The sequence below is a fragment of the Pelophylax lessonae genome (genome assembly GCF_965119305.1).
Source record: "Pelophylax lessonae genome assembly, chromosome: 1".
Taxonomy (NCBI): Eukaryota; Metazoa; Chordata; class Amphibia; order Anura; family Ranidae; genus Pelophylax; species Pelophylax lessonae.
In genome coordinates, this window is record NC_138768.1 from 576,456,644 (window position 1) to 576,483,297 (window position 26,654).

General features: G+C 42.6%; 1 protein-coding gene across 1 annotated transcript in view; it reads right to left on the reverse strand.

Annotated features, from left to right (window-relative positions):
- Positions 1-25,711, reverse strand: part of FAM13A (family with sequence similarity 13 member A) — a 321,224-nt gene extending 295,513 nt beyond the window's left edge. The window contains exons 1-2 of the mRNA XM_082272109.1: positions 25,333-25,711; positions 10,187-10,396 (exon numbers count right to left, since the gene is read on the reverse strand). Of these exons, the coding sequence (XP_082128235.1) occupies positions 10,187-10,396; positions 25,333-25,615 (493 nt within the window). The 5' untranslated portion in view covers positions 25,616-25,711. The remainder of the gene's footprint in view (positions 1-10,186; positions 10,397-25,332) is intronic.
- Between the last annotated feature and the right edge of the window lie 943 nt (positions 25,712-26,654).

Consider the following 26,654-nt stretch of genomic DNA (forward strand, 5'->3'; position numbering starts at 1 on the left):
CCCTAAATACGCGCTTTGTTAAAATAAAAATGTCAGCGCCTAATCCACAAAAAATAGCAGCTTGCAAAACAGTGTGAACATACAAACACCAGTGAAATAAATAAAGGTTGCAGCACTAAACAAGAATATGAAAAGTGTCTGAAAAATCAAGTCCATCAATGGAACATAAGTCCAAACAACTCATAAATCCAAGTGGAAGACAATATTCTGTGTCAATGTAAATTCAATACCGACATCAGCTAGTGTTTCTCCACCAAAGTAAAAAGTGAACACTCACCAGACCCATATGCTGTCTTGTCAGGACAGCTGAAAGCGTGTGAGATAAAGGCCAGAGCAATCAAGCAGGGAATGATCTTCTTATCTCTTCACCGGACATGCTTTCCTCAGATGTTAGATCCAGAGTGGCAAATTAACAGGCGGGAGAGAAAAGAGATCTCCTCATGGTGTACTATTTATTAAAACTTCCACAATGATTAAAAACAAACAATGTACAAAACTGTCGGGATTATTGGGGGTTATTAATATAATAGAAAAAAAAAATGGATTTAAAAAGCCATGTATAGTCCATATTATGCATAGAAGATTCTGAACAGTATAGTTTCCATCTTGTTTTTAAGGTGAAGGAGAGTTCATATGTACTTGTTAAACAAAATGTCTCTTACAAGCTTACAATAGGGTCTTATAATTTCAACAGAGGTCTTTGTATCTATGTGGTCATAAATAAGGTGATACATTGACATCTCTATCAGATAAGACTCAGTCAGCCTGACGCTATACCAGATGTTAAGGGGGTGATGTCTCCTTAATTGTCTGCATTTTAAAGATGAACTATATATAAGTTTTTAAAGACACATTATGTGTGAGAAGATATTAGCCATAATTATGTCATTATATTATGTAAGGCATATACATATATATTTAGGAATATTATATCACATTTTGGGTTTATATTCTTACAGTAGTAATCTTACTTAGAATCATTTTTCTAATAAGTGTAAGAACATATGTATCTCATCACTAATTACCTAATTTCAGAGAAGTTTGTGTTTAAGTGTTCAAAAGGTATCATAAATACCAGTCCTAGAAGAAATGTCTGACAGCCTATGGCATGGTCAAATAAGTAATGGACTTTCACTGGCCATAGGTCAATAAGGTCACTTTTAAATAGTAGGCCATTGTATGTTGTGACGTATTCTAAGCACGAAATTTAATGAACAGTGGAATACTGCCTTCTGTGGAGAAAATACCAAATGCAGTCTTGGGATTATTTAGATATTCCCATATAGAAATATTATATTGTATTAAAAATATAATTATTGAAATGGCATTACTTGCCAAGGAGAACGATGGAGATACAGATGGACATTTATGTATGTACTGGGAGTATGGACAAAGTTTTATGTGGTGTTATATGATTAATCTTAAATATAGAGGAATCATCCTTTAATTTTATTATCATACATTGGGTTAATCGTCAAAAGAGGTGTGTCTCTGACCTCACCAGTTAAGGTATAGAATATCCCAACCAATGGGAATAATGTTTCATCCCTCTGGGTTTAACTTATGGTAATTTTTATAGCCCTTTGTTCATACCATATAAAAGAACAACCCAGATGAGAGATAGACACATTACATTACACTGCCCATCATACAACACACATCACATCACTACTGACAACACACCTTACCTTACACTTACATCACACACACTACTACATCCATCTATAGACTCATCCAGACATACTCCATCTTGCTCCATCATTCATCTGAAACTTTGAGGGACGCCAAACAAAACTCCTCCCTCACTGGCATCCATCTTAAGACTCTGGTAACGACCATTTGAAGCTAGCGGCCATCTTAAATATGCCTTGCTGTATTATTTGATTTTATTCAATATTGTTTATTCCTTCCTATATTTAAGGGTAATAAGATTACAATCCCAGCTGTATAAACCATGGTAGATTTTTCTCTAAAAAGCAGATTTTTGTATTTATACATTTTTATTAATATCAGATTTAGTGCATTATTTGCAATTTTAAGTCTTCCGTTTTGCATGGCTTATTCTCACTCCATCTGCAGTGGAATGACTTTCGGCTATGCGATTCGCAGACAATTGTGGTCTGTTTATATAGATCATTTATGGTTTATACTATACCTGAAGAAATGGTAATCTTGCTTTCGTTTTGCTTTCACTTTGTTTCAATTTCACTTTCATTATTGAGCTAAACATCACATTGCATTAATTGTTTAAAGTTTGTATTTCATGTAGAGTTATGTTTTTGTGTCACTTCTTGTTTGATCATATATTGTGATTACATGTCTTGTGAATAAATATTTTATATATATTCCTTACTGTAGACTGTACTCACTAAGATTGGTATATGCTTTTAAAAAGAAATCAAAAAGAATTCACTACATATTGATTTATGGACATAAGTGAAGATTCTCCTTCCTCATAGATCTTTGCTTGTTAACCATAAATAGACACTGTTATATTCAGAGCAGTTTAAATTTCTGACATAATGAAGTATGAGCGCGAGATATTATTATTAAATATTCTTACAAAACACAAATGGAGATCCATACAGTGCAACAACCTATATGGCACTTACATATAAAGCCACCAGACTAAACCGGTTAATATGCCAGAGGTCCATAAGCCACCAGTCAGTTTAGTCTGATGGCTTTATATGCAAGTGCCATATATGTTGTTGCACTGTATGGATCTCCATTTGTGTTTTGTACATTGTTTTTAATCATTGTGGAGGTTTTAATAAATCTGTGGATGTGGTGTATCTAGATTTTGCAAAGGCATTTGATACAGTTCCCCACAAACATTTACTGTACAAACTAAGGTACGTAGGTATGGACCACAGGGCGAGTACCTGGATTAAAAGCTGGCTTCAGGGGCAAGTCCAAAGGGTAGTGATAAATGGGGAGTACTCTGAATGGTCTAGTGTGGAAAGTGGGGTCCCCTAAGGATCTGTCCTGGGACCAATCCTGTTTAGTTTATTCATAAACGACCTTGAGGATGGGATAAACAGCTCAATCTCCGTATTTGCGGACAATACCAAATTAAGTAGGGCAATAAAACTTCTATGCAGGATGTGGAAACCTTACAAGAAGACCTGAACAAATGAATGGAGTTGGCATCTACATGGCAAATGAGGTTTAATGATAGGTAATGCATTTGGGTTCCAGAAATACGAACGCAAGTAACTCACTAGGGGGAAAGCCTTTGGGAGAATCTAAGATGGAAAAGGACCTGGGGGTCCTAGTAAACGACAAGCTTAGCAACGGCATGCAATGCTAGGCTGCTGCAAGCAAAGCAAACAGAATACTGGCAATAAAAAAAGGGATTCACTCCAGAGATAAAACGATTATTCTCCCACTCTACAAGACTTCGGTCTGGCCACATCTCGAGTATGCCGTCCAGTTCTGGGCACCGGTCCTCAGGAAGCATGTGCTGGAACTGGAGAGATTCCAGAGAAGGGCAACAAAGCTAATAAAGGGAATGGAGGACTTCAGCCATGAGGAAAGCCTACAAGCATTGAACTTATTCTCTCTGGCGAGGAGACACATGAGAGGGGATATGATATCAATGTACACATACCGTACTGACAACCCTAGCATAGGGAACAAACTTTTCATCGAAAGGGAATATAAAAAAAAAAATAAATAAATAAAAAAAAAAGACTCGCAGCCATTCAATAAAATTAGAAGAGAAGTGGTTTAACCTTAAACTGCGTAAAGGGTTTTATACTGTCAAAGCAGTAAGGATGTGGAATTGTCTTCCACAAGCAGTGGTATCAGTAGAGAGTATCAATAGTTTCAAAAAACTAGTTGATGGGCACCTTAATAACCACAACATATAAGGGTATACAATGTACTATTGACATCAACACTTATATATATATATATACACACATACACATCATAGGTTGAACTGGATGGACTGGTGTGTCTTTTTTCAACCTCTCTATGTAACATTCGGCTAGAATGGTCCCTCCCAGTTTTGCCTGGGCTTGCCTTACTGGGCATTCAGGATGATGAGCAAAGGCCTAGGTATACCAAACTGGTAAATTCTTTTCTCTTGTAGCATGCGAAGAAAGAAATTTTGTGCAAATGGGCCTCTCCCTCTCCCCCCTTCTCTGGCCTCATGGGAGGCTTAAAAATAATGCAGTATTACCCATGTATAAGCAAAACCTATATCAGTTGAAACGGTCCTAAAAAAAACAGGAAAAAATATTGAAGCCTTGGCTTTCACAATGAGAGTGATCTTTTTGATTTCTGTCGTTTTTTATACTGTTGTACATATTCAGGATTATACTGTAATGTTTATCTTTGGTTATATCTTTTCATGTGACAAAACTGAAGAAATTACTCTTTGCTACAATGTAAAGTAGTGAGTGTACAGCTTGTATAACAGTGTAAATTTGCTGTCCCCTCAAAATAACTCAACACACAGCCATTAATGTCTAAACCGCTGGCAACAAAAGTGAGTACACCCCTAAGTCAAAATATACAAATTGGGCCCAATTAGCCATTTTACCTCCCCGGGGTCATGTGACTCATTAGTGTTACAAGGTCTCAGGTGTGAATGGGGAGGAGGTGGGTTAAATTTGGTGTTATTGCTCTCACTCTCTCATACTGGTCACTGGAAGTTCAACATGGCACCTCATGGCAAAGAACTCTGAGGATCTGAAAAAAAAAGAATTGTTGCTCTATATACAGATGGCCTAGGCTATAAGAAGATTATACCCTGAAACTGAGCTGCAGCATGGTGGCCAAGACCATACAGAACAGGCCTCGCTATGATGGACCAAAGAAGTTAAGTGCACATGCTTAGCGTCATATTCAGAGGTTGTTTTTGTAAAATAGATGTACAAGTGCTGCAAGCATTGTTGCAAAGGTTGGAGGGGTGGGAGGGGGGGGGGGTATCAGCCTGTAAGTGCTCAGACCATACCCTGCACACTGCATCAAATTGGTCTGCATGGCTGTTGTCCCAGAAGTAAGCCTGTTCTAAAGATGATGCACAAGAAAGCCCGCAAACAGTTTGCTGCAAACAAGCAGACTAAGGACATGGATTACTGGAACCATGTCCTGTGGTCTGATAAGACCAAGATGAACTTATTTGGTTCAGATGGTGTCAAGCGTGTGTGGCAGCAACCCTGTGAAGAGTACAAAGGTAAGGGTGTCCTGTCTACAGTGAAGGATGGTGGTGGGAGTGCCATGGTCTGGGGCTGCATGAGTGCTGCCGGCACTGTGGAGCTACAGTTCATTGAGGGAACCATGAATGCCAACATGTATTGTGACATACTGAAGCAAAGCATGATCCCCTCCCTTCGGGGACTGGGCCGCAGGGCAGTATTCCAAAATGATAAAGACCCAAAACACACCTCCAAGGTGACCACTGCCTTGCAAAAGAAGCTGAGGGTAAAGGTGACAGACTGGCCAAGCAGGTCTACAGACCTAAACCCTATTGAGCATCTGTAGGGCATCCTCAAACGAAAGGTGGAGGAGCGCAAGGTCTCTAACACCCACCAGCTCCATGATGTCATCACGGAGGAGTGGAAGAGGACTCCAGTGGCAACCTGTGAAGCTCTTGTGAACTCCATGCCCAAGAGGAGTTAAGGCAGTGCTGAGAAATTACGGTGGCCACACAAAATATTGACACTTTAGACATTTTCACTTAGGGGTGTACTCATTTTTGTTTCCAGTGGTTTAGACATTAATGGCTGTGTGTTGAGTTATTTTGAGGGGACAGCAGATTTACACTGCTATACAAGCTGTACACTCACTACTTTACAATGTAGCAAAGTGTAATTTCCTCAGTGTTGAAATCTGAGGGCTGTACTTATTCTTGTCATGATGTACCACATAACCGTTCAAAAAAAGCAATCTTGGGTTAAAAAAAAAAAAAAAAAAAAAAAAAGAAGAAGTCGTCCCACTGTTGGTGTATATAGGAGGAGTAGTTTTTCTTATCAGTGGGAGGAATAGTGCTTCAAGGACTGGAAAAAGACAAGCAAAGGGCTGCTGTTTGGAGACCATTGGTCATTGATCGAGATCAGGGGGTCTCCAAACTTTCTAAACAAAAGGGCCAGTTTACAGTCAGACTTTAGTGGGCTGACTGTGGTCAGACAGTAGAAAATGCTCTGGCATCGGTGGGAGTAAACAAAGCCATAGGCTTGGTGGTCAGTGGGAGTAAAAAACATTTTTTTACATCATTGGTGTAGAATAAATGTCCCATCCTTGGTGTCAGTGGGAGAGATATTTCCCCATCTATGGTGGCAGTGAGAAGAGTAGTGCCCCAAAGACCAGTAAAGGCAATGGTTAGTACCACATCTGGCCCACGGGCCACAGTTCGGGGACCCCTGGTCTAGACTGACTGCTATAGGCTATCTCACATTGGTTAGGGATATCAACACATGGAGAAAGTGATTTAGAGAAAACAAGAAAGTGGTTTTCTAAATGAAGGCAAATGACAAGGCTAAAAACAGGTTACTGTCAAAATTAAATTGTAATGAATCCAATGTAAAATGCTTGACCAGAAAAAATGAATGACCAATGCAGTTTTGAAAATGAAAAGGTAGAATCTGGCAAGACAGAACCCGCCATTCACAACAAATGCACAAGTTTATGAAATAATTTTTTTCTCCATGTTGGCAAACTGCAAGTAGTGCTGAGGTTGAAATACAATATAAAAAGACACTAAAAAAAAAAAAAAAAACCCATCATACTCTGTACGCAGAACCGTCTAAATACATGCCTCATCCTCTGTTTTCCCTATGCAAAAGAAGGCAAATTAATGTTAATATGGCTTCCTTAAAGTGAAGCTGTGCTGTTCTCATGTAGCGCAAGGCAATGGGTTTACTTAATTGCCACTCGCCCTATTGTGGTGTATTGGTTGCTCATTTATAATGAAAGGGCTGCCTTACTAGGTTTGGTAAAGTGCATTATAACACGCATTAACCACTTGCTGACCGCCCTAAAGCAGTTTAGCTGCTACAGGACAGCAGCTCTGTGCTGCATCACATACACACACACACACACACACACACAGGGGGGGTGTGTATGCTGCCAGTGGGCTGCTTCTGCTGTGATCAGCAGGTGCTGGGCACTTGATGTCCGGCGGTACCCACCAATCGTCGGGCAGAGACTCAGAATGGAGCTCTACAAGGCAGGACTTTTGTTCTGACATGGGGGAAGGGATGGATTTTGCTTTCCTGCAAAGCAGGGACTACAATCCACCTCTTCCCCTAGTAAAAGCAGCACACAGTTTACACAAAAACACTATCTAGGTGCACAGTTAAGCTTTTGATCACTCTAGGTGTTTAACCCCTTCCCAGCCAGTGTCATTAGTACAGTAACAGTGCACATTTTTAGCACTGATCACTGATGTATTAGTCACTGGCTCCCGCAAAGTGTCAGTTAGTGTCTGATTGTTTGCCACAATATAGTCCCGCTTAAGTCGCTGATTGCCGCTACATTCCATAAATATATACCATAGTTTGTAGACGCTATGAAGGTTCGCATTGGGATTTTTTTTTTTACCAAAAACATGTAGCAGAATACATATTGGCCTAAATTGATTAAGAAATTTGATTTTTCTTCATTGGATAGGTTTTAAAAGGAGAAAATAAAAAATTGTCGGTCTTATTTATAGCACAATAAATAAAGAAAAAAAAAAGAAAGTTTGAATTGTAGGGGAAAAAAAAAAAAAAAAAAAGACAAATTGCATTTGGGTACAGCGTTGCATGACTGCTCAATTGTCAGTTAAATTAACGCAGTACCGTATCGCAAAAAGTGGCTTGGTCATGAAGGTTGGGGGGGGGGGGGGGGTAACTACTTTTGGAGGTCAACAGGTTAATGCATTGCAAAGGTCTGAATTAGGGCTGAAACAACTAATCAACAAAATCTATTATGAAAATAGTTGTAAACTACTTTAATAAATTGATTCGTTGGCGAGCCGATAAGTGGGCCTGCATACAGAATGGATTTTTTGTTTACATATCAGGAAATACAGTGCAGAACACATACAGCTCAGCACACTGTCCATATGTGTCATTAAGTGCCTGAGAGCTTGTAAATGTGTGAGGAGCAATGTCTCAAGGGACATGTAGTCCTGGGCAAGAGAAGGTAGTGATTTAAAGTGATTCTAAAGACGGAGTTCCTTTTTACCCTGCTATAGGAGCACTCTATACTATACTTTGTGGCTTGCTATGGGCACTTTGAATTCAGGAGGAGCCAGAAATGCTGGTGGTGGACCCTAGAAAAGGAGAATCAGAGTTGCTCTGTGCAAAACCATTACACGGAGCAGGTAGGTATGACAAATTTGTTGTTAAAAAAAAAAAATACAAAAAACGTACACACATACTCCAATAACCTTAAGGGCTCTGTGCAGGTAGGCCTAGCATCTGAACCCATTGAAACTGGAGGCTGATAGATTGGAGGTAATATAAAGGCATTACAGTTACATTTAAAGAAAAGTTTACCAGTATTGTGCATTATATTTAAAATGATTACGTCCATACAAAAAAATGTTTTAGCCTTTAGTACTACTCTAATATAAAAGATTTATATCCCCCCATTCCCTTTATATAGCTTAATGTCTGACTCCCAGTTAAAAATACCCTGCTTCTGTGTATATATATATATATATATATATATATATATATATATATATATATATATCTATCATGAAAGGGGATAAAAATTAAAAAAAAAAAAAAAAAAAAAAAAAAAGAAAAAACACAAAAAACACCCCAACAACACGCTGCTGCTGCTACTAAAAAGGTCTTATGCTGACCAAACAAGTGTCTTTTTTTTCTTATGAATATTCGTACGAGAATTCTTTGTACATTCGATAAATGGCTGTTTACCAAATTGACTTGCTTTTAACCGCCTGCCCTACAGTAAAATGACAGCGGGCGGGATCTCCTCTACCTAGGACACGGCACGACCCCAATCTCAGTGCCGATGACGCGGCTCTTTACCCATGGGATATGCTGTGTCCAATCACATGTAAACATGGAAGTGCCGTTTATCAGCTTTGCTCGCCGATCAGTGGCATACCCTCACAGTGGACACTGTACAGGTAATCAGGGCACTGATCATCATTGCCCTGATTGCAGTGCAGCCCCAACAGTGCCAAGGAAGTGATGCCAGTCTGTGCCCATCAGTGACACCAATCAGTGCTGTCTTTCAGTGCCACATATCAGTGCCCCCCATCTGTTCCCTTCAGTGCAGCCTATCAGTGCCACCTCATCAACGCACATCAGTGAAGGAGAAAAAAAAAAACAACTTCCTTATTTACAACATTTTCTGACAGAAACTTAAGAAAAACCTTTTCTTTTCAAAATGTTTGGGGTTTTTTTTTTTTTTTTTTATTTTAGTTATTTAGCAAAAAAAAAAAAAAACCAGCGGTGAATAAATACCACTAAAAGAAAGCTCTATTTGTGTTAAAAAAAAAAAAAAGGATAAAAAAGGATAAAAATGCAAGTTTGGGTACAGCGTTGCATGACTGCGCAATTGTCATTTGAAGTGCGACAGCGCTGAAAGCCGAAACTTGGCCTCGGCAAGAAGAGGGTGAAAGTGCCTTGTATTAAAGCGGTTGGTGTAATTTCTATACGAAAACCACATGCACCGTGGGAAAATTTATTTGATCAAGAAAAAAGTTTTCTATTCTGCTACTTCAAAATTTTCCAGTCACTGTGGTAAAAAAACAAACGTCGATTCGATCCTCCTAACGGTTAGAAAATTTTCATTTTTAGGAACGTTCAATTTTCTCATGAAAATTTGTTTGTGCATAGCCAGTATATGTGAAAGCAGACGCAGGTAGCTTGTATCAAGCTACCTATATATGAGAAGGGAGTCTGTCATGCATAATATTATATTACAATCCTGTGTGAAAATCTGAAAAACAGTGTTTTAGGTCTTTTAACTTTTTTTTTTTTTTTTTTTAAATAAACATTTTGACTCGAGTCAGATGATCCAGATTCAATATATATATATATATTTTTTTTTTTTAAATTTAGTCATTCTCACTGTGTTTTGATTGTTCGAATAAAAAAAAAAACTATCAGCCAACTAAATGAATATAAAAATAATGGTTAGTTACAGCCCTACTCTGGATGTCATCAGGTTGGTGATTTGCTGTAGTGTGTGCTGAACTTGCTGTGCTCACCTTGGTATATCTGAATAAACTTGGGAAGCAAGGCTGCACTGATTACTCCATCTGGCATTTCTCGTAGGAACAGCTTCAGCAGGCTGGCAGCAGAATGGACATCTCCATTTTCTGATAAAGTCAACAGCTCGCCACTTTCATATTTCAGCCGCAACTGTTCAACCACTTTAACGTTTCCATTAACCCTAAAAAGGCCTTCCTGTGTCATCCCTGCAGGTAAAAAAAAAAGACATTAAAGCAATTTTATTAAAGCACAGTGCAAGGGTTTCTTTCATCTGTAGTTTCTAGAAGAAATTATGCCTTTAGCCAGTGGTTAACCATCTGATAGATGCTAGGGCCACCAGAGGGCTGCACATTACACATTTAAATTTTCCTTAGCAAAAACTGAAGCAGGAAACAGCAGGGGGAACCAATGGCAGTATGCATGAGTTTGCTAAAGCAGTGCCTATAAAACAACTGTTTAGGGGTTTTTTTTTTTTCTTTATACAAAAAACGGTTTTCACGCCAATATCTCCTAGCTTTATTGATACGACTTCTCATCTACATGAATGGGCTACGGCTATGGCTGCAGGTCATTGCTCAGGGTGGGCTTCCCCATTGTCATGATGATGCTCCATACTCGTGCAAAGAACATCGGCATGGCCACTTATAGTCTCCACTGAAAGCACAGGGTAACAACACTGGAAAGCAAAGAGGGACAGAGTAGAGTCAGAGTATATCAGGATTTGCTTAAACAATGGAATCTACAGGTTTTAAGATGACTGAAAATGAATCTTTGAAATTATAGTAATACGTTAAAAGATTATATGAGATGGGACTGGGTTTAAATCTCATTTGATATTATATCATCTGTCGCTAATAATTATTTGTAGTAATAGCAGCACAATCTTAGGACCTGTGTCAACAAATTTTTGTTCCCGATCATTGACAAGGTTTCCACTCCCCCTCCTTATAACACTGTATTAAAGTGACAAAAGGAAACTTGTGGGAGAGAGTCAAATAATATACTTACCATTCCTGTGGCTTTCTCCTGAAGTGCCTAGGCAAGAGTGACATTACCCTCCTGGCCAGATCTCAGAGAAAAAGGTATGTAGCCCAATTCTTATGAGAGGATGATCCTGCACTGTGCGGGGATCTTGTCAGCAGGAGGATGATGTCAGCCCCTGCACTATAAAAGTTATTTAATGCAATGTTTAGGAAGGAGACCACAATAAGTGGACCTTACCTGAAATACAAGTCTCCAATGAGAAGGTTTTTTTACAACACAAAGCTGGCAGTTCAGACATGTATCTTGGAGAGGTGATGGGTATATAGAAAGCAACCTTGTAAGTAAGCAAAGAAAGAGGAATATCCCGAATATATGTTTAAAAAGTGTTTTTTGAAGTGCCGAAATAATCAAATGAACATACGGAGAAAGCATACCCATAGAGACATTCCTAAACCTGGTGGACAGCCTTCCCAAAAGAGTTGAAGCTGTTATAGCTGCAAAGGGTGGGCAAACTCAATATAGAACCCTATGGACTAAGACTGGGATGCCTTTAACCACCTCAATACAGGGCACTTAAACCCCCTTCCTTCCCAGACCAATTTTCAGCTTTTAGCGCTGTTGCAATTTGAATGACAATTGCGCGGTCATGCAAAGCTGTACCTAAACCAAATTTGTGTCATTTTTTCCCCACAAATAGAGCTTTCTTTTGGTGGTATTTGATCACCGTCAGGTTTTTTCTTTTTTGGTGCACAAATAAAAAAAAAAGACTGAAAAGTTTGAAAAAAAAAAAAAAAGTTTGTTTAGGTTATAAAATTTTGTAAATAGATATGTTTTTTCCTGCACTGATGAGCACTGATGATGCCGCACTGACAGGCACTAATGAGGAGACACTGATGGGGTGGCACTGATGGGGTGGCACTGATAGGTAGCACTGATATTCAGCACTGATGGGCACTGATATGTGGCACTGATAGATAGCACTGATATGCAGCATTGGTGGGCACTGATAGGCAGCACTGATTGGCACTGATGGGGCACTGATTGGCACTGATAGGCAGCACTGGTGGGCAATAATGGGCGGCACTGATAGATGGCAATAACGGCACTGGTGGGCAGCACTGATAGATGGCATTGGTGGGCAACACTGATAGGGAGGGCACTGGCAGGCTCTCTGGGCCCTGCTTGCCATCCCTGGTGGCCATAGTGGGCATCCCTGGTGGTCATGGGTGGGCATCCCTGGTGGCTTAGTGGCACCCCTCCCCCCCCAGGGCTGCACTGGTAATCAATGTTCTGATTACCAGCACAGACCCCCACTGTGATCAGTGAGTAATCAGAAATACTCACTGATCCCCCCGGCTGCAGCACCGATCCTTTCCTCTTCTCCTCACTGACAGGATCTGTCAGGAGGAGAAGAGATCGAAGCCGTTACAACGGCTCTATTTACATTACATGACGGCTGTGATTGGACACAGCCGTCATGTGATCAGGAGGGCCAATCACAGGGCCCTCCTGCCGAATGATGTTGCTCTGTGTCCGAGGGACACAGGCACATCGAGATCGCGCCGCTGCGCGTGCCCGCGGCGGCGCGATCTCTCTCCTTCTGAAGGACGTTCCGGAACGTCCATTCAGAAGGACGAGACTCCCGCCCGGCCGTATATGTACTATGGCCGGGTGGGAGGTGGTTAAAGTCAGGTGTCCCAATACTTTTGACAATATAGCATGTATAAACACTGCCCCACCAAAAAAAAAAAAAAAAAAAAGTCGCCACCTGGAACTAAGCATGCAGTAACTCTCCTATTGGAGAGTTACTGCATGTGCCCAAAGAATGAGGTCAGCTGACTACCTGAATGACCAGGTTACTCCATCAATGGATTTTTTCTTCCCTGATGGCACGGGCATATTCCAAGATGACAATGCCAGGATTCATCGGGCTCAAATTGTGAAAGAGTGGTTCAGGGAGCATGAGACATAATTTTCACACATGGATTGGCTGCCACAGAGTCCAGAACTTAACCCCCTTAAGAATCTTTGGGATGTGCTGGAGAAGGCTTTGCACAGTGGTCCAACTCTCCCATCATCAATACAAGATCTTGGTGAAAAGTGAATGCAACACTGGACGGAAATAAATCTAGTGACATTGCAGAAGCTTAATGAAACAATGCCACAGCGAATACGTGCTGTAATCAAAGCCAAGGGCTGCTGAGAATTACACTTCTTGGGTCCCCTGGGTTACCATTAGCAACAGTACATAAACAGCATTAAAAGTTCTTGGCTCAGTCAATAATCAGTCCAGGGGATGTGGTTTATGTGTTTTATTTAGAACTGGGATACTCCAACTAGTAACTGTGCACAATTCTGAGCACTACTGACTGTAGAATGCGGCAAGGCCGCTTTTTCACCTTGCCACTGAAGTGAAGATTACTGTTCCCGCTTGAATACTCTCTTCAGGGTTAATAACTTGGCACTCCCTTCACTCTCACTGCCTGTGTGCTGACACCCGTCCGCTGACTCTAGCCACTGGAGTGGTCCCCTTCTAGGGCAGACCGTTTTGTCAAGCTTCCCTGTACTCACCGACACTGTTTTTCCAGAGTTGCTCTGCCTTCACAGTCAGCTTCACTGGACCTCTGGGTTCAGACACACTTCCTGGTCCACCATCCACAGCAAACAGGAGGAGAGACAGCTATCACCCTCCTCCTGGGACCTGGCTTCCCACCCGAAAACACCCTGTTACATGTGCCCTTGGCTTTTATAACAGATCCCAGGATGCACCACTGTTTGTGCCAACCCACTGAGATAGTTACAAAAGCCTGTGTGCCACTGGCTAGATTTACTCCACTGTCAAACAGGCTCCCCTATTGGATACAGTGGGGACACTCCTCAGTCCAGATGAATCACACCCTGGACACATGCAACAGGCATAACTACTAATCAGGCTCCCCTGATAAGCAGACAAAGCAACTATACTTTCCCTGCCTAACACCTACCTAGGAGGGTGCTACATCATATACATGTAGCACAATTCCCAGCATAGGTGCTGGCTGTGGGTCCCCCTGGGTCACCGGGTGCAACAAAAGTAACTTTGATCATGTTTCTCCAAGTGTGAGCATTGAGACAAGAACCAGTCCAGCATCTTTGGGTTTTTAGGTTTATTTAGGAACTTGGATGGGAGAAGGGATGAGTGGGATACTCCTGCAAATGAACTATACACAACTTGACAGGGACTCTGAATAAATGCTGCTTGACGCTATTTAGCGCTGGCTTGATGCTGTAACTTCCCTTTGTACTACGGAAGTCCCTTTTAGCTCCCCGAGGTACTCTCGTCTGAGGTAGCTACTGGTACACCTTTGCTGCACTGAGAACGCTTCAGGGCCCACACTGGCACCCCCTTTCACTTCCCTTCCTTCAGGGCTTTGAACACTTGGCACCCCCTTTCACTGTCAATACTACAGGTTAGCTGGCTCCTGGATCCCCTTGACCTTCTGGAGTGGTCCCCTTTACTAGGCAGACCCCTGGGCAGATCTTGAGTACTAACGATACTGTTTTTCCTGAAGACTTCGGCCCAGCAAATCCACTCAGTCAGCAACACTCTGGATCCCTCTCTGCAGCACAGCTCAACCTCTGGTCCCCGTAGGTCAACTGCCTGGACCACCTTCAATTTATGATAGGAGGACAGACAGCTGTCACCTCCTCCTGGGACTGATGCTCACGCCAAAAGACGCCCTGTCACATGCTCCCCTCCTATTTATGTGCAATCCCAGGATGCATTGCAGGAATGCCCTCCCACTGGAACTGACATAAAACAGAGTGTGCTACTGGCTGGGTTTCCTCCACTGTCCAATGAGCTCCCTCATTGGCTACAGTGGGGACACCCCCTCAGACCCAGTGAATCACACCTGGAAACAGCCGACAGGCTAAACCAATAGATCAGGCCCTCCTGATAAGCAAACAAGGCCACATATGTGTTTACCTAGCACCTACCTAGGAGGGTGCTAATATGTATGTATGTATGCATGCATGTATACATACACATACACACACTTTTTTCTCTTCTTCATATAGGCACACACAATTTTAAAATGGAATGGGTTGTTTTGTAAGGTGAGGGTTCACGTATACTTCACTTTGCCTACCACCCAGAGCTTATTATAATAATCCAATTTTCCACAATGACTGTCCCATATTCACAATGGGAAACTTCTGCTAGAATATATTTCGATATTACTGGCATAAACAAGTGGGCTCTCATAGCATGCATGGAATTTATGAATGACCCCCGATAACTGCTTTATTTTAAAATGATGCTTGCATAATTATTCCCGAGTGCTATCCACATTGTATATGAAATGTGAAAAGTTCAACAGTGGCAAAGAAACAAAATGTGATTTCCTTGTTTTCTATGAAAGGGAAGGTATAGCTTGATATTTCTAATTACAAACACCTGATGTTTCCTATGAATTTGTGTAACAGAACATTGCCAAGTGGAACAAAACAAGGCTGAGCCCCACACTGGGTATTGCCAGGTTGATTTAGGCAAGTACAGTATCTTGCTTGCATGGATAATAGCACATTGACAGAAAAAGCAAGAACTGGGCATCAATGTGTGAAACAGAGCAGACTGTAATGTAAAAGCCTGCCAATATCCATGAAGCAGCCTTTAAAGTGTCACAGCTTTATTGGGAGTTGAGTAATGCTTTCAATTCCAGCCAAACAATTTTACCTACAGTAAACTACTGCAGCAGGATTTACATGTGCCTAGTATTATCTGTAAAAGTCCAGTATGACATCTGCAAAACAAAAACCATGATTTGCATTATATATATATATATATATTTATTATACACACACACGAGCCACTTTATTAGGTACACCTTCAATTGCTTGATAACACAAATTGCTAATCAGCCAATCACACGGCAGCAACTCAATGCTTTTTAGGCATCTAGACGTGGTGAAGGCGACTTGCTGAAAATCAAACAGAGCATTAGAAAGGGGATTTAAGTGACTATGAACGTGGCATGGTTTTGGTGCCAGACGTCCTGGTCAGAGCATTTCAAAAACTGCTGCTCTCCTAGGATTTTTACGCACAACCATCTCTAGGGTTTACAGAGAACGGTCCGAAAAAGAAAATATCCAGTGGGCGGCAGTTGTGTGGACAAAAATGCCTCAGAAGAAATGGGCAGACGGTTCGAGATGATAGAAAGGCATTAGTAACTCAAATAAGCACTCATTACAATTAAGGTATGTAGAACACCATCTCTGAACGCACAACACATCGAGCCTTGAAGACGATGAGCTACAGTAGCAGGAGACCACACAGGGTGCCACTTCTGTCAGCTAAGAACAGGAAACTGAAGCTACAATTCGCACAGGCTCACCAAAATGGGACAATAGAAGTTGAAAAAATGTTGCCTGCTCTGATGAGTCTCAATTTCAGATGCGACATTCAGATGGTAGGGTCAGAATGTGGCATAAACAAGATGAAAGCATGGATTCATCCTGCCTTGAATCAACTGTTCAGGCTGGTGGTGTAATGGTGTGAAGGATATTTTCTTGGCACACTTTGGGCCCCTTAGAACCAATTTAGCATTGTTTAAATGCCACGGCCTACCCCGAGTATTGTTTCTGACCATGTCCATCCTTTTTTGACTACAGTGTACCCATCTTCCAGCAGAAAAATGCACCATGTCACGAAGCTCAAACTGGTTTCTTGAACATGACAATGAGTTTACTGTGGAGGCCATTGGAGTACAGTAACCGGATCTCAATCCAATAGAGCACCTTTGGGATGTGGTGGAACAGGAGATACGAATCATGGATGTGCAGCCGACAAATCTGCAGCAACTGCTATCATGTCACTATGAACCAATATAGAGGAATATTTCGAACACCTTGTTGAATCTATGCCGTGAGAATTAAGGCAGTTCCGATGGCAAAATTGGGTTCCAACCCAGTACTAGCAAGGTGTACACAATAAGGTGGCTGGTGAGTGTACATCAAGGTTTGGAATTTGTAAAATCCATGTTGTGTCTACATAAATGGAATAGGCCTGCACCAAAAATGGAAGTGATGCATTTTTTTTTTCTTTTTGCTAATATGAAAGTATGACAGTTCTGTTCATTTAGTGCGACAGTCTCCGGCACTCAAGTAGCATCAAAGTAGTGCAGGAACCTTTATGTGTCCAAAGTTGCATGTTGGGGCTAGGGTTTAATATTAGGGTTAAGCTTCGGGTTAGACAGAGTTAGAGTTATAGTTTGGGTTAGAAACAGAGTTAGGGTTAGCGGTAATTGTTAGGGTTAGAACGCTCTTAACCTTAGCCGTTAATCCTAACATGGAACACAAACCCTATCCCTTAACACAGACCCTAATAGTTAACCCAAACCCTAGCCCTAACCCACGACTTTGCACACAAAAGGTTCCTGTACTACTTTAATGCAACTTTGATGCGGCTTGAGTGCCAGAGAGTGAAAAATGAGGAGATCAAAGCTGCACCAAAGTCACACTCTATCAACAGAACGGTCATACTTTCCTATTAGCCAAAAACGTGTTCAAAAACGCATAACGCGCCGGAAAAAAACATCAACCGCAACCTGCATAGAAGTGAACCCAGCCAAAGTTCTAGGAATAAGGGAACAACTATTCAAGATAGCAAAGTACAGTAACCCACAGAAGCCAACGCAATTTTAATTTTATTTTCCAGCGATGTGAACAAAAACTGCATTGTCTGCTATAGGTTACTGCCTCCTGATCACAATCACTGTTCCTGGCGCTTTTTTACTAACCAAGCCCGATAGTACTATATACAAACGCTCCAGGTATAGGGACTAAAGCCCCGTACACACGTTCACATTATCGAACGATCTGTCATCCGTTTTTTGTGGCATGCTAGTCTGATGTGGAAAGTAAAACGGTTATTTTCATACGACTTTTCCCGTACGACAGAATTCTACTTCAGAAGTGATGTCATGTGTTGGATTGCTTTGTATGTGTTCTTTCGTCTCTGAGCATGCCTAGTCTTGCTCTTAAGATTTTTTTCCGTCTAAATCTGTACTAATGAGACGAAAATTGGACGTTGTTTTGACGGACAACAAAAATTTTATAGCCTGCACATCAGGATTTTGTCAGCGGAAAAGTCAGAGTTGGCTGTCGAAAGCACCATACTAACAATCCGAAAATCGGCAGATCGGTCTTCGGACGAATTTTCCTTACAGATTTTCTTATTGTGTGTACGGGCCTTAGGAATATCAGTAATACTAAGTGGTAGATTAATGGTAATGGCTAGCATTAACTACCCAGCATCATGTGTGTCCACCATGCCTATTAACCAGAGGCGTAACTAGGGTCTCCAGCGCCCTTGGCGAGGAGCTGTATCGGCGCCCCCCCGAGAAAGAGAGAGCGTTTGACAGAGAGAGACAGAGGGGGAGGGTTTGACAGAGAGAATGAATAGGGGTAAGGTTGATGGGCCAGTCAACCCGCATAATAGTCTCAGGATTTAGAGTTGAACAATTGCTTGTTTAGGAATTAATTTTTGTAATAATATCTTTCTTTGATAAACGGTATGTGTTTTTTTTAACACATGGTATGTACCACTTCCCCCATACCACACAAACTCCAGCAGTAAAAGGAGACAGGGAGAGAGGGGGGTGGCACAGAGAGAGAGGAGTGAAAGGGAGAGAGAGAGAGGGGGGGTGACACAGAGAGAGAGGAGTAACAAGGAGTGAGAGGGGGGACACACAGCAGCTCTCTGTACCCGAGAGGCCAGCCAGGCCTTCCATGACTGCAGAGGGCATTCACCCACCGCTGAACTTCCTGGAGCTGACTAGAGGAGCCGAATGATGGTCATGTGGGCGGAGCCCTGTGATGAGGGGAGCCGCCCATCCACGGAGCTCCAACACTGACTGACGCCTCCTTGCCCTGGACACAGGCAGAGAGCAGCTAACTGCGGCTTTCGGGATTGGAGAGAGGGGGGCGCAGGCTGAAAGGAGGAGCGGTAATTTACTGCGTCTGCTACACTACGCTGCCAGTGTTTTTGCGCCCCCCCCCCTTGGCCTGCGCCCCTGGCGGGCGCCGTTCTGGCCAACCCCACGGTACGCCCCTGCTATTAACCACCTTACCACCGGAGGATTTTGCTGTCTTACGTCTGGGCCACTTTTTGCGATTCGGCACTGTGCGAATTTAACTGACAATTGCTCGGTCATGCAACGCCGTACCCGAACAAAATTTACGTCCTTTTTTTCCCCACAAACAGAGCTTTCTTTTGGTGGTATTTGATCACCTCTGCGCCTTTTATTTTTTGCGATAAAAAAAAAATGAAAACATTTTGAAAAAATTATATTTTTCTACTTTGGACAGTTAAAAAATATCCAATATATTCAATTTTTGTCATATATTTAGGCCAAAATGTATTTAGCTACATGTCTTTGACAAAAAAATCCTCAATGAGCATTTTTTAACCACTTTAAGACCGGAAGATTTAACCCCATTCCTGACCAGGCCATATTTTGCGATTCGGCACTGCGTTACTTTAACAGACAATTGCGTGGTCGTGCGATCCTGTACCCAAATTTAATTTATGTCCTTTTTTTCCCCACAAACAGAGCTTTCTTTTGGTGGTATTTAATCACCTGTGCGATTTTTACTTTTTGTGCTATAAACAAAAAAAGAGCGACAATTTTGAAAAAATAACAATATTTTTCACATTTTTTTATATGAAATTCCCCCCAAAAAAGAAAAATGTAAAAATCAAATTTTTTTAACATTTTAGGCCAATTTGTTTTCTGCTACATATTTTTTTTTTTTACCAAAGTTATCGCAGCTACTAACTACGGGAAATTTATGTCATTTTTTTTTTTAACTAGTAATGGCGGTGATCTGCAATTTTTTTTGCGGGACTGCGACATTGCGGCGGACAGATCAGACCCTTGACTGACATTGTTGACACTTTTGGGGGTACCAGTGACATTACTAAAGTAATCAGTGCTATAAATATGCACTGTTACTGTAAAAATGACACTGGCAGGGAAGGGGTTAATGTATGCCTGGTGCTTACTAACGTGTGTGGGGGGAGGGGACTGAGTAGCACAGGGACAGATCGCAGGTTCAGCTATGCTGAACCCTGCAATCTGACCCTGCCTGTCACTTGGAGATTTCCACACACGATCCCCGACGATCGGGGAAGAGCGGCGGTGATCACCGCCTCTCTTCCCCTGGCCCAACTCCCGCTGTGACTGAAAACAGTGGGAGCGAGCCTCTGGCGGCGCTCGCACGCCACCCACAAGGGGAGGAGTCCAGCGACGTAGGTCTACGTCGCTGGACGATATCGAGCCACTTTGCCGCAGTACGGTCAACGTGAACGGTCGGTGGTTAATCAGTCATTCAAAAAGATCAAATGGGACTTATGGAGGTACATTTAGGCCTGGTTCACAACTATGCAGGTTGCAGTTTGCATATGGCATCACAAGCAGCATATAAATTTAGACAATCACCGGACATGTTGAATAAAGAAACTACTCAAATTTTGGAACAGAAATTGGCTGCGGCCTTTATTATTGGTTTTAATGTAATTTGTAAAAACGATCACACAAAATCTCCATAGATACCTAAAATCAGGGCCAGACTGGCAACTTTCAGCCCAGGGGGGCAAGCACAAACCAGAGGCCCATGGTGCAGCGACTCGGCACCCCTTCCATTCTCCCTCTTCCTGTCTGCCTCCTGACCCCCATTCCAGGCTGAAGCCCTGTACCAGATATTCTCTACTCACCGGCTGAATCCGAGTTCCCAACCTGGCCAGCTGGGGGCGGTTGGGGGGAGCTGGGACAGCTCGTTGAGGCTGGCCAGGGGAGGAGAGTCTCCAGTGGGGCATGGAACTTAGACACAGTTTATACCATCCATGCTGGGGAGAGAGGCCTGTGCTCTGTCCTTGTCTTCATCCCGCACTCAGTAGGTCAGAGGCAGAGACTTTTTACTTCTCTTCACCAGGAATCATTTAGGCATGTCTGTAGCAGAAGCAGTGCAACCTTTTTACAGGACATCAGAGCAGCCCAGGGGGCAATTGCCCCCCTGCCCCTGGCCCAGTCCTCCCCTGCCTAAAATAACCATTTACTCAACTCAACTATTACAGCTCAAGCTGAATTACTAACAACATCAGTATTTATTAAACTGTCCCCCTTTTCTTAACAAGAAGTTAACCAACCACATTATAAAGGCCACGACGGGGGAGGGAGGGTTGGGGAGCTCTGCAGCAGTACTGTCCAGCAGCGACTGGCGCTAAAACCCTGTCTGTACCCCCTTTATATAGGACCCCAAAGGGGTTCCAGTACCCTCTAAGAATCTTCAAGGCTCCCCAAAGCCAGAAGCCCCTTACATGAGGGGAGATTGGAAACTCCTGCTGCTGTGATCCCATGAGAAAAAGGAGCTTTAAAACCCTAATTTCCCTTTTCCTCATATTCCAGGGCATTTTGCATTTTTCAATACATGTTTTTGATCCATTGAAGTCTATGGACCCAAAAACTAGAAAAAAAAAGTCCCTGGCCCTTTGCATAAAATGCACAAATGGGAACATGACCCATAGGAAACCATGTTGAATGGACTGTAGTGCGTTTCTGCAAAACTGAAAATGCACAGGTGTGAACAAGGCCTTAAATTATATGTGACACAAACGGTTCTCCTGTGTTGTTACTTTTTCATATGTGCCCCTGATTGAGACTAGAAGCAGCCATGCCAACATACATTACTCAGTTACGAACCACCAGTGAACCTGTCAAAAGCAATGATGTACAGCCGAAGCTGGGAAGAGTGCATGTAGATAGAAGTCAATAATAAAACAAGAGATTAGCACACTTGCCTTTTACTACCTCTAGGGTCCCTAGTCTGAATCCCATCCAAAAAACATTACCTTTTATGCTCTCCCTGTGCTTGTGTTGATTTCCTGTTGATTACTCCTGGTAGACATGCTGGCAGGTTAATTGGCTCCCGTCTAAATTGGCCTTAGTATATGCATGCATGCGAGGGAGATAGGGGCGTTAGGCTGTGACCCCCTTGAGGACAGGGAATAATGTGACTTTACAATTTGTAAAGTGTAACTTGTTAGCAATATATAACACCAAAATAAAAAAATAAATAAAAATAAAATAATAGGATGCCCAGACAGACAGACTTAACATCCCATGTTAGGGCAGGGTTAATTTGTAGTTCTGTATACAGGGCAATGTTTTCTAACATCCAGTCCTTTTTTAGTATTAATTGTATGAATAACTAGGCCAAGTACTTATCAAAAATGAAAGGTTGTGGTAATTATGCACATTCTTCATAACTATATTAGCTACCCATACAGTCCTATATAGCATTTCCTCCTATACCTATGAAAAGTATAGCCAATCAATAAGCAGTTGCAGTAGGGATATGTACTGCAATTATTTTTGAGACTTGCCAAAGACAGACCAAAAGTGATTGCCCCTGGCTGTTTGGTGAAATTAATCCTAATTATTTTACTGGGATTGCATATGGATTACTAGTCCCAGAACCCAGAAAATCCATTCCAAGGGGCCTGCTATTGAACGAAGTATGTTGCATGTTGCGAAGTACTGTTTGACAGGCAATCGCTATGCAGCTGGTACTCAGCAAAGGTAATACATGGTACCGGCCATAAAATTTTTTTTTTTGGTGGATCAGTTGCCATTTGTCGGCGTGTTTATGACGGGTGGCACTGATGGACACTGACGGGCGGCACTGATGAGCACTGATGGGCAGCATTTTTCTGCTTCTAGAAGCTGAAGCTTCAAAAATGCTTCTAGAGTAAAATAGTATACATGAATACATAGGATAACACTATTTGCTTCTAGGGCCAAAAAATTCTCAAAAGCAGTGCCATCTTAAGAGCCTTATAGGCCCCTGGGCAATGCAGTGCACTTGGGCCCTGCCTACACAATCACCCACGAGAATAAAAATGCAAATTATCGATAAGGCTTTATTTTTTGGTACAGCAGTGCCAGGCTAATGACAGCTTCGGTGGCTGGGTCCGATGAACACACATACGGACGGCAGTCAGACTTGACTGTCCTGTGTGTGCCATTTCCCATGGAGGTGGACTGGCATTCCTTGTGGACTTCCCCTCCATGGCCCGACAGCAGCGCAGGGCCGACAGGCGCTTGCCACCTGCCAAGTTTGGCGACAGGATGTACACAGAAATCGGGACTAATGCTTGGCTGGGGCACTGGGCAAGTGGGGCCCCTGGGCAATTGCCAAGCATGCCCATTTGGTAAGATGGCCAAGCTCAAAAGCTGCGTCTTGAAGCATTTTTTTTGTGTGTGCATGGAGTCTTACACCTGAGCTGAAGGGGAGGTTTAATCATTATATGTTATGCCTCCCCCCCCCCCCCTTCTATTTTTTGTTTGGCACGGTTTGAGTCTCTACAAAAGCTTTACCTTTTTTTTTGCAAATTGAAATTTTCTAGCCCCAAAATTGTTCAGGTTTTGAACTTAAGGCTTCTTTCACACGGTCCGCCTCCGTAGACGGATCCGTGCTGCTCAGCGGGGGAATCAATACACTGATCCTCACTGAGCAGGCAGCTGACAGCTCCCTCTCCGCTCTGTGTGCAGAGAGGGATGTGTCAGAGCCCCATGCATCTCTATGGGAGAATCGGATGGGAACGGACCGCCTGTCCGCTCTCATCCGATCCCATCCCCTGGACGGATGGAAAATAGGGTTTCCATCCGTCCGGATTTCACTGACAGGATCGGATGCGGATGGCAGCGGGTGTCAGCGGACATGTCCCTGCTGACATCCGCTGCCCCATAGGAATGCATGGAGCATCCGATCAGATCCGCCCAAAAAAAAAAACTGACAGGCGGATCTAAACGGATCGCTTGTGTGAAAGGACCCTTAGGCCCCTTTCACACAGGCGGACCGTTCAGATGCGCCTGTCCATTTTTTGGCGGATCTGAACGGTCCCCCCCATGCATTCCTATGGGGCATCGGATGTCAGCGGAGACATGTCCGTTGACACCCGATCCGATCCGTCAAATCTGGACGGATGGAAGCCCTATTTTCCATCCATCCAGTGGATCGGATGGGATGAGATCGGACCGACAGTCTGTTCCCATCCGATTTCCCCCATAGAGATGCATGGGGAACTGACAGCTGTGTCTCCGCACACAGCGCGGAGACACAGCTGTCATCCTCCTGCTCAGCAGGGGGGGGGGGGGGGAAATCGGCGGCTCGATCCCCCTGCTGAGAAAGACGGAATCTGTCCGACGGATGGATAGTGTGAAAGGAGCCTTAGGCCCCTTTCACACATACGGTCTGTTTGTCCGTTTTTTCATCCATCTGTTGACGGATGAAAAACGGACATCAATGCATCTCTATGTAAAAACGGATGACAACGGATGATCATCAGTTAACATCCGTTTTCATCCGCTTCCGTCAATGTCCGTTTTTTGGAACAGATGAATGCCCTATTTTTCATCTGTCAAAAAAATTAATCGGACGAAAAACGGATGTAAACAGACAAGTGGTCCGTTTTTCATCCGTTTATGCATTGGTAGTGGATGTAAAAAAAAACGGATGAAAAACTGATACATTTTGACGTGACTGAACTGATGAACTGAATGGACCATATGTGTGAAAGGGGCCTTAGGGAGTTTTATAAATATCCCCACACACTTTTAAAAACTTGATACGGCAAATACCGTTCACCTGTCTCTAACCTTCTGATGTCTAAATGACTGCAGCTATGAATTTGCATCAAGAGTACTGCATTTCTGAGACCCGTTTGCATAAACTATATTGAGTGTGCTCAGGAAACACACCTGTGGATGTGTAGTGACAACTCTGGTTGCCCACTGAGTAGGGTTGCCACCTCATCCCTTTAAACCAAACATTAAATTACACAAGTTCTGTGGCTGATTAAAGGTGGGAATTAGACTCACATGTGCATTATATTAGCCTCAGAACCTGTGTAATTAATATGTGTCCTGGATTAAAGGGATGAAGTGGCAACCATAACACAAAGGTGAATGCGTTAATTACAGCCAGCGTTAAAGGAATTTAAGAACGTCGAGGAAGTAAACATACGTTGTTAGGTAGTCTTTTTTTTTTTTTTTTTTTGGTGTAACCAAGCAAAAAAACATTTTCAAACAAAGAAAACTTTAACACTAATGCTTACCCTCGCTTCGCAAATACTCCACCACATTCCACACCACCGCGGGTACGCCGTTGATCACTAGACCCTCTTTGTGCAGGTCTCCGAGGGGCACTCCGAACACTTTCCTGCATGGCATGGGGGGCTGTCCTCTGCCAGGCCTCACCACCACTTTTTTCATATCTTCTTTCAGTCTCACGGCAGCTTTGCTTTGCTTGAAAGAGCACAAAAAGAGAGAGCAGTCATGAGCCGTAACAACAGGCGGTTGCATTTTGATGCTGACTTTTCCACTCAGAAGTTCAAGCATTTTGTGCCATAGCAGGAGCAAAACAAAACAAGGCAGGCAGACATGCAGTCAGGGAGAAGAGGCAGCCAAACTGCAAGTTCGAATATGTGTTTAAGAGATGGGAGTGGAGCATAGAAGCGAGCAGGGGGGACGGGCCATTCACACAACTTCCCTGTAGCTAGGATGTGAGGCTGGCTTTTCTTATATCAGGAAGAACACACACATGTATCCAAGTGATATTACCACAGTAACCTATGGGTGGAACTTGTAATCACTGCACCGCTGAAAGTCCTGCCAGCACATTTTATCTGCGTTTGTAGAAAGATGCCAAACAAATTCAATACATCACACAGGCAATTTCTAATGGGCCATACACACTATAAGATTTTCTCCTTTAGACTTACCAAAACCATATAATATGAGGTCAAACCTAAACACTTTCAATTTGTATGCAATCCGGCAGGCCCTTCCACTACATAGAAAAGGTAAATCTGAAGACAAAAGTCTTCAGAAAATCTTATAGTGTGTAAGGCCCTTAATGCTAGCCATACACTAGCCAAATAAACTCATTTGAAAATCTGTCATTTGGGCTGTTTTTCATCCACTTTAACCACTTCTGGACTGGAAGATTTTTCCCCCTTAATGACCAGGCCATTTTTTGCGATACGGCACTGCGTTACTTTAACTGACAATTGAGCGGTGGTGCGACTCTGTACCCAAAAAAATGTATGTACTTTTTTTCCCCACAAATAGAGCTTTCTTTTGGTGGTATTTGGTCATCTCTGCGATTCTTCTTTTTTGCGCTATAAACAAAAAAAGCGACGATTCTGAAAGAAAACAAAATTTTTTACTTTCTGCTATATAACATCTCCAATGAAAAAAAAAAATGTAAATGCTCACCACGCAGGACCTACTCTTCCCTTCCTCTCCTCCCTGCCCCCCTCTTCCCACCCTCTCCCTCTTTCGTTTTTTTCTTTTTCTACTTTTCTCTTTCCTTTCTCTTCTCTCTTCTCTGTGTCTTGTCTGTTCTGGCACGTCTCTGTGCTTTATACTTAAGGCC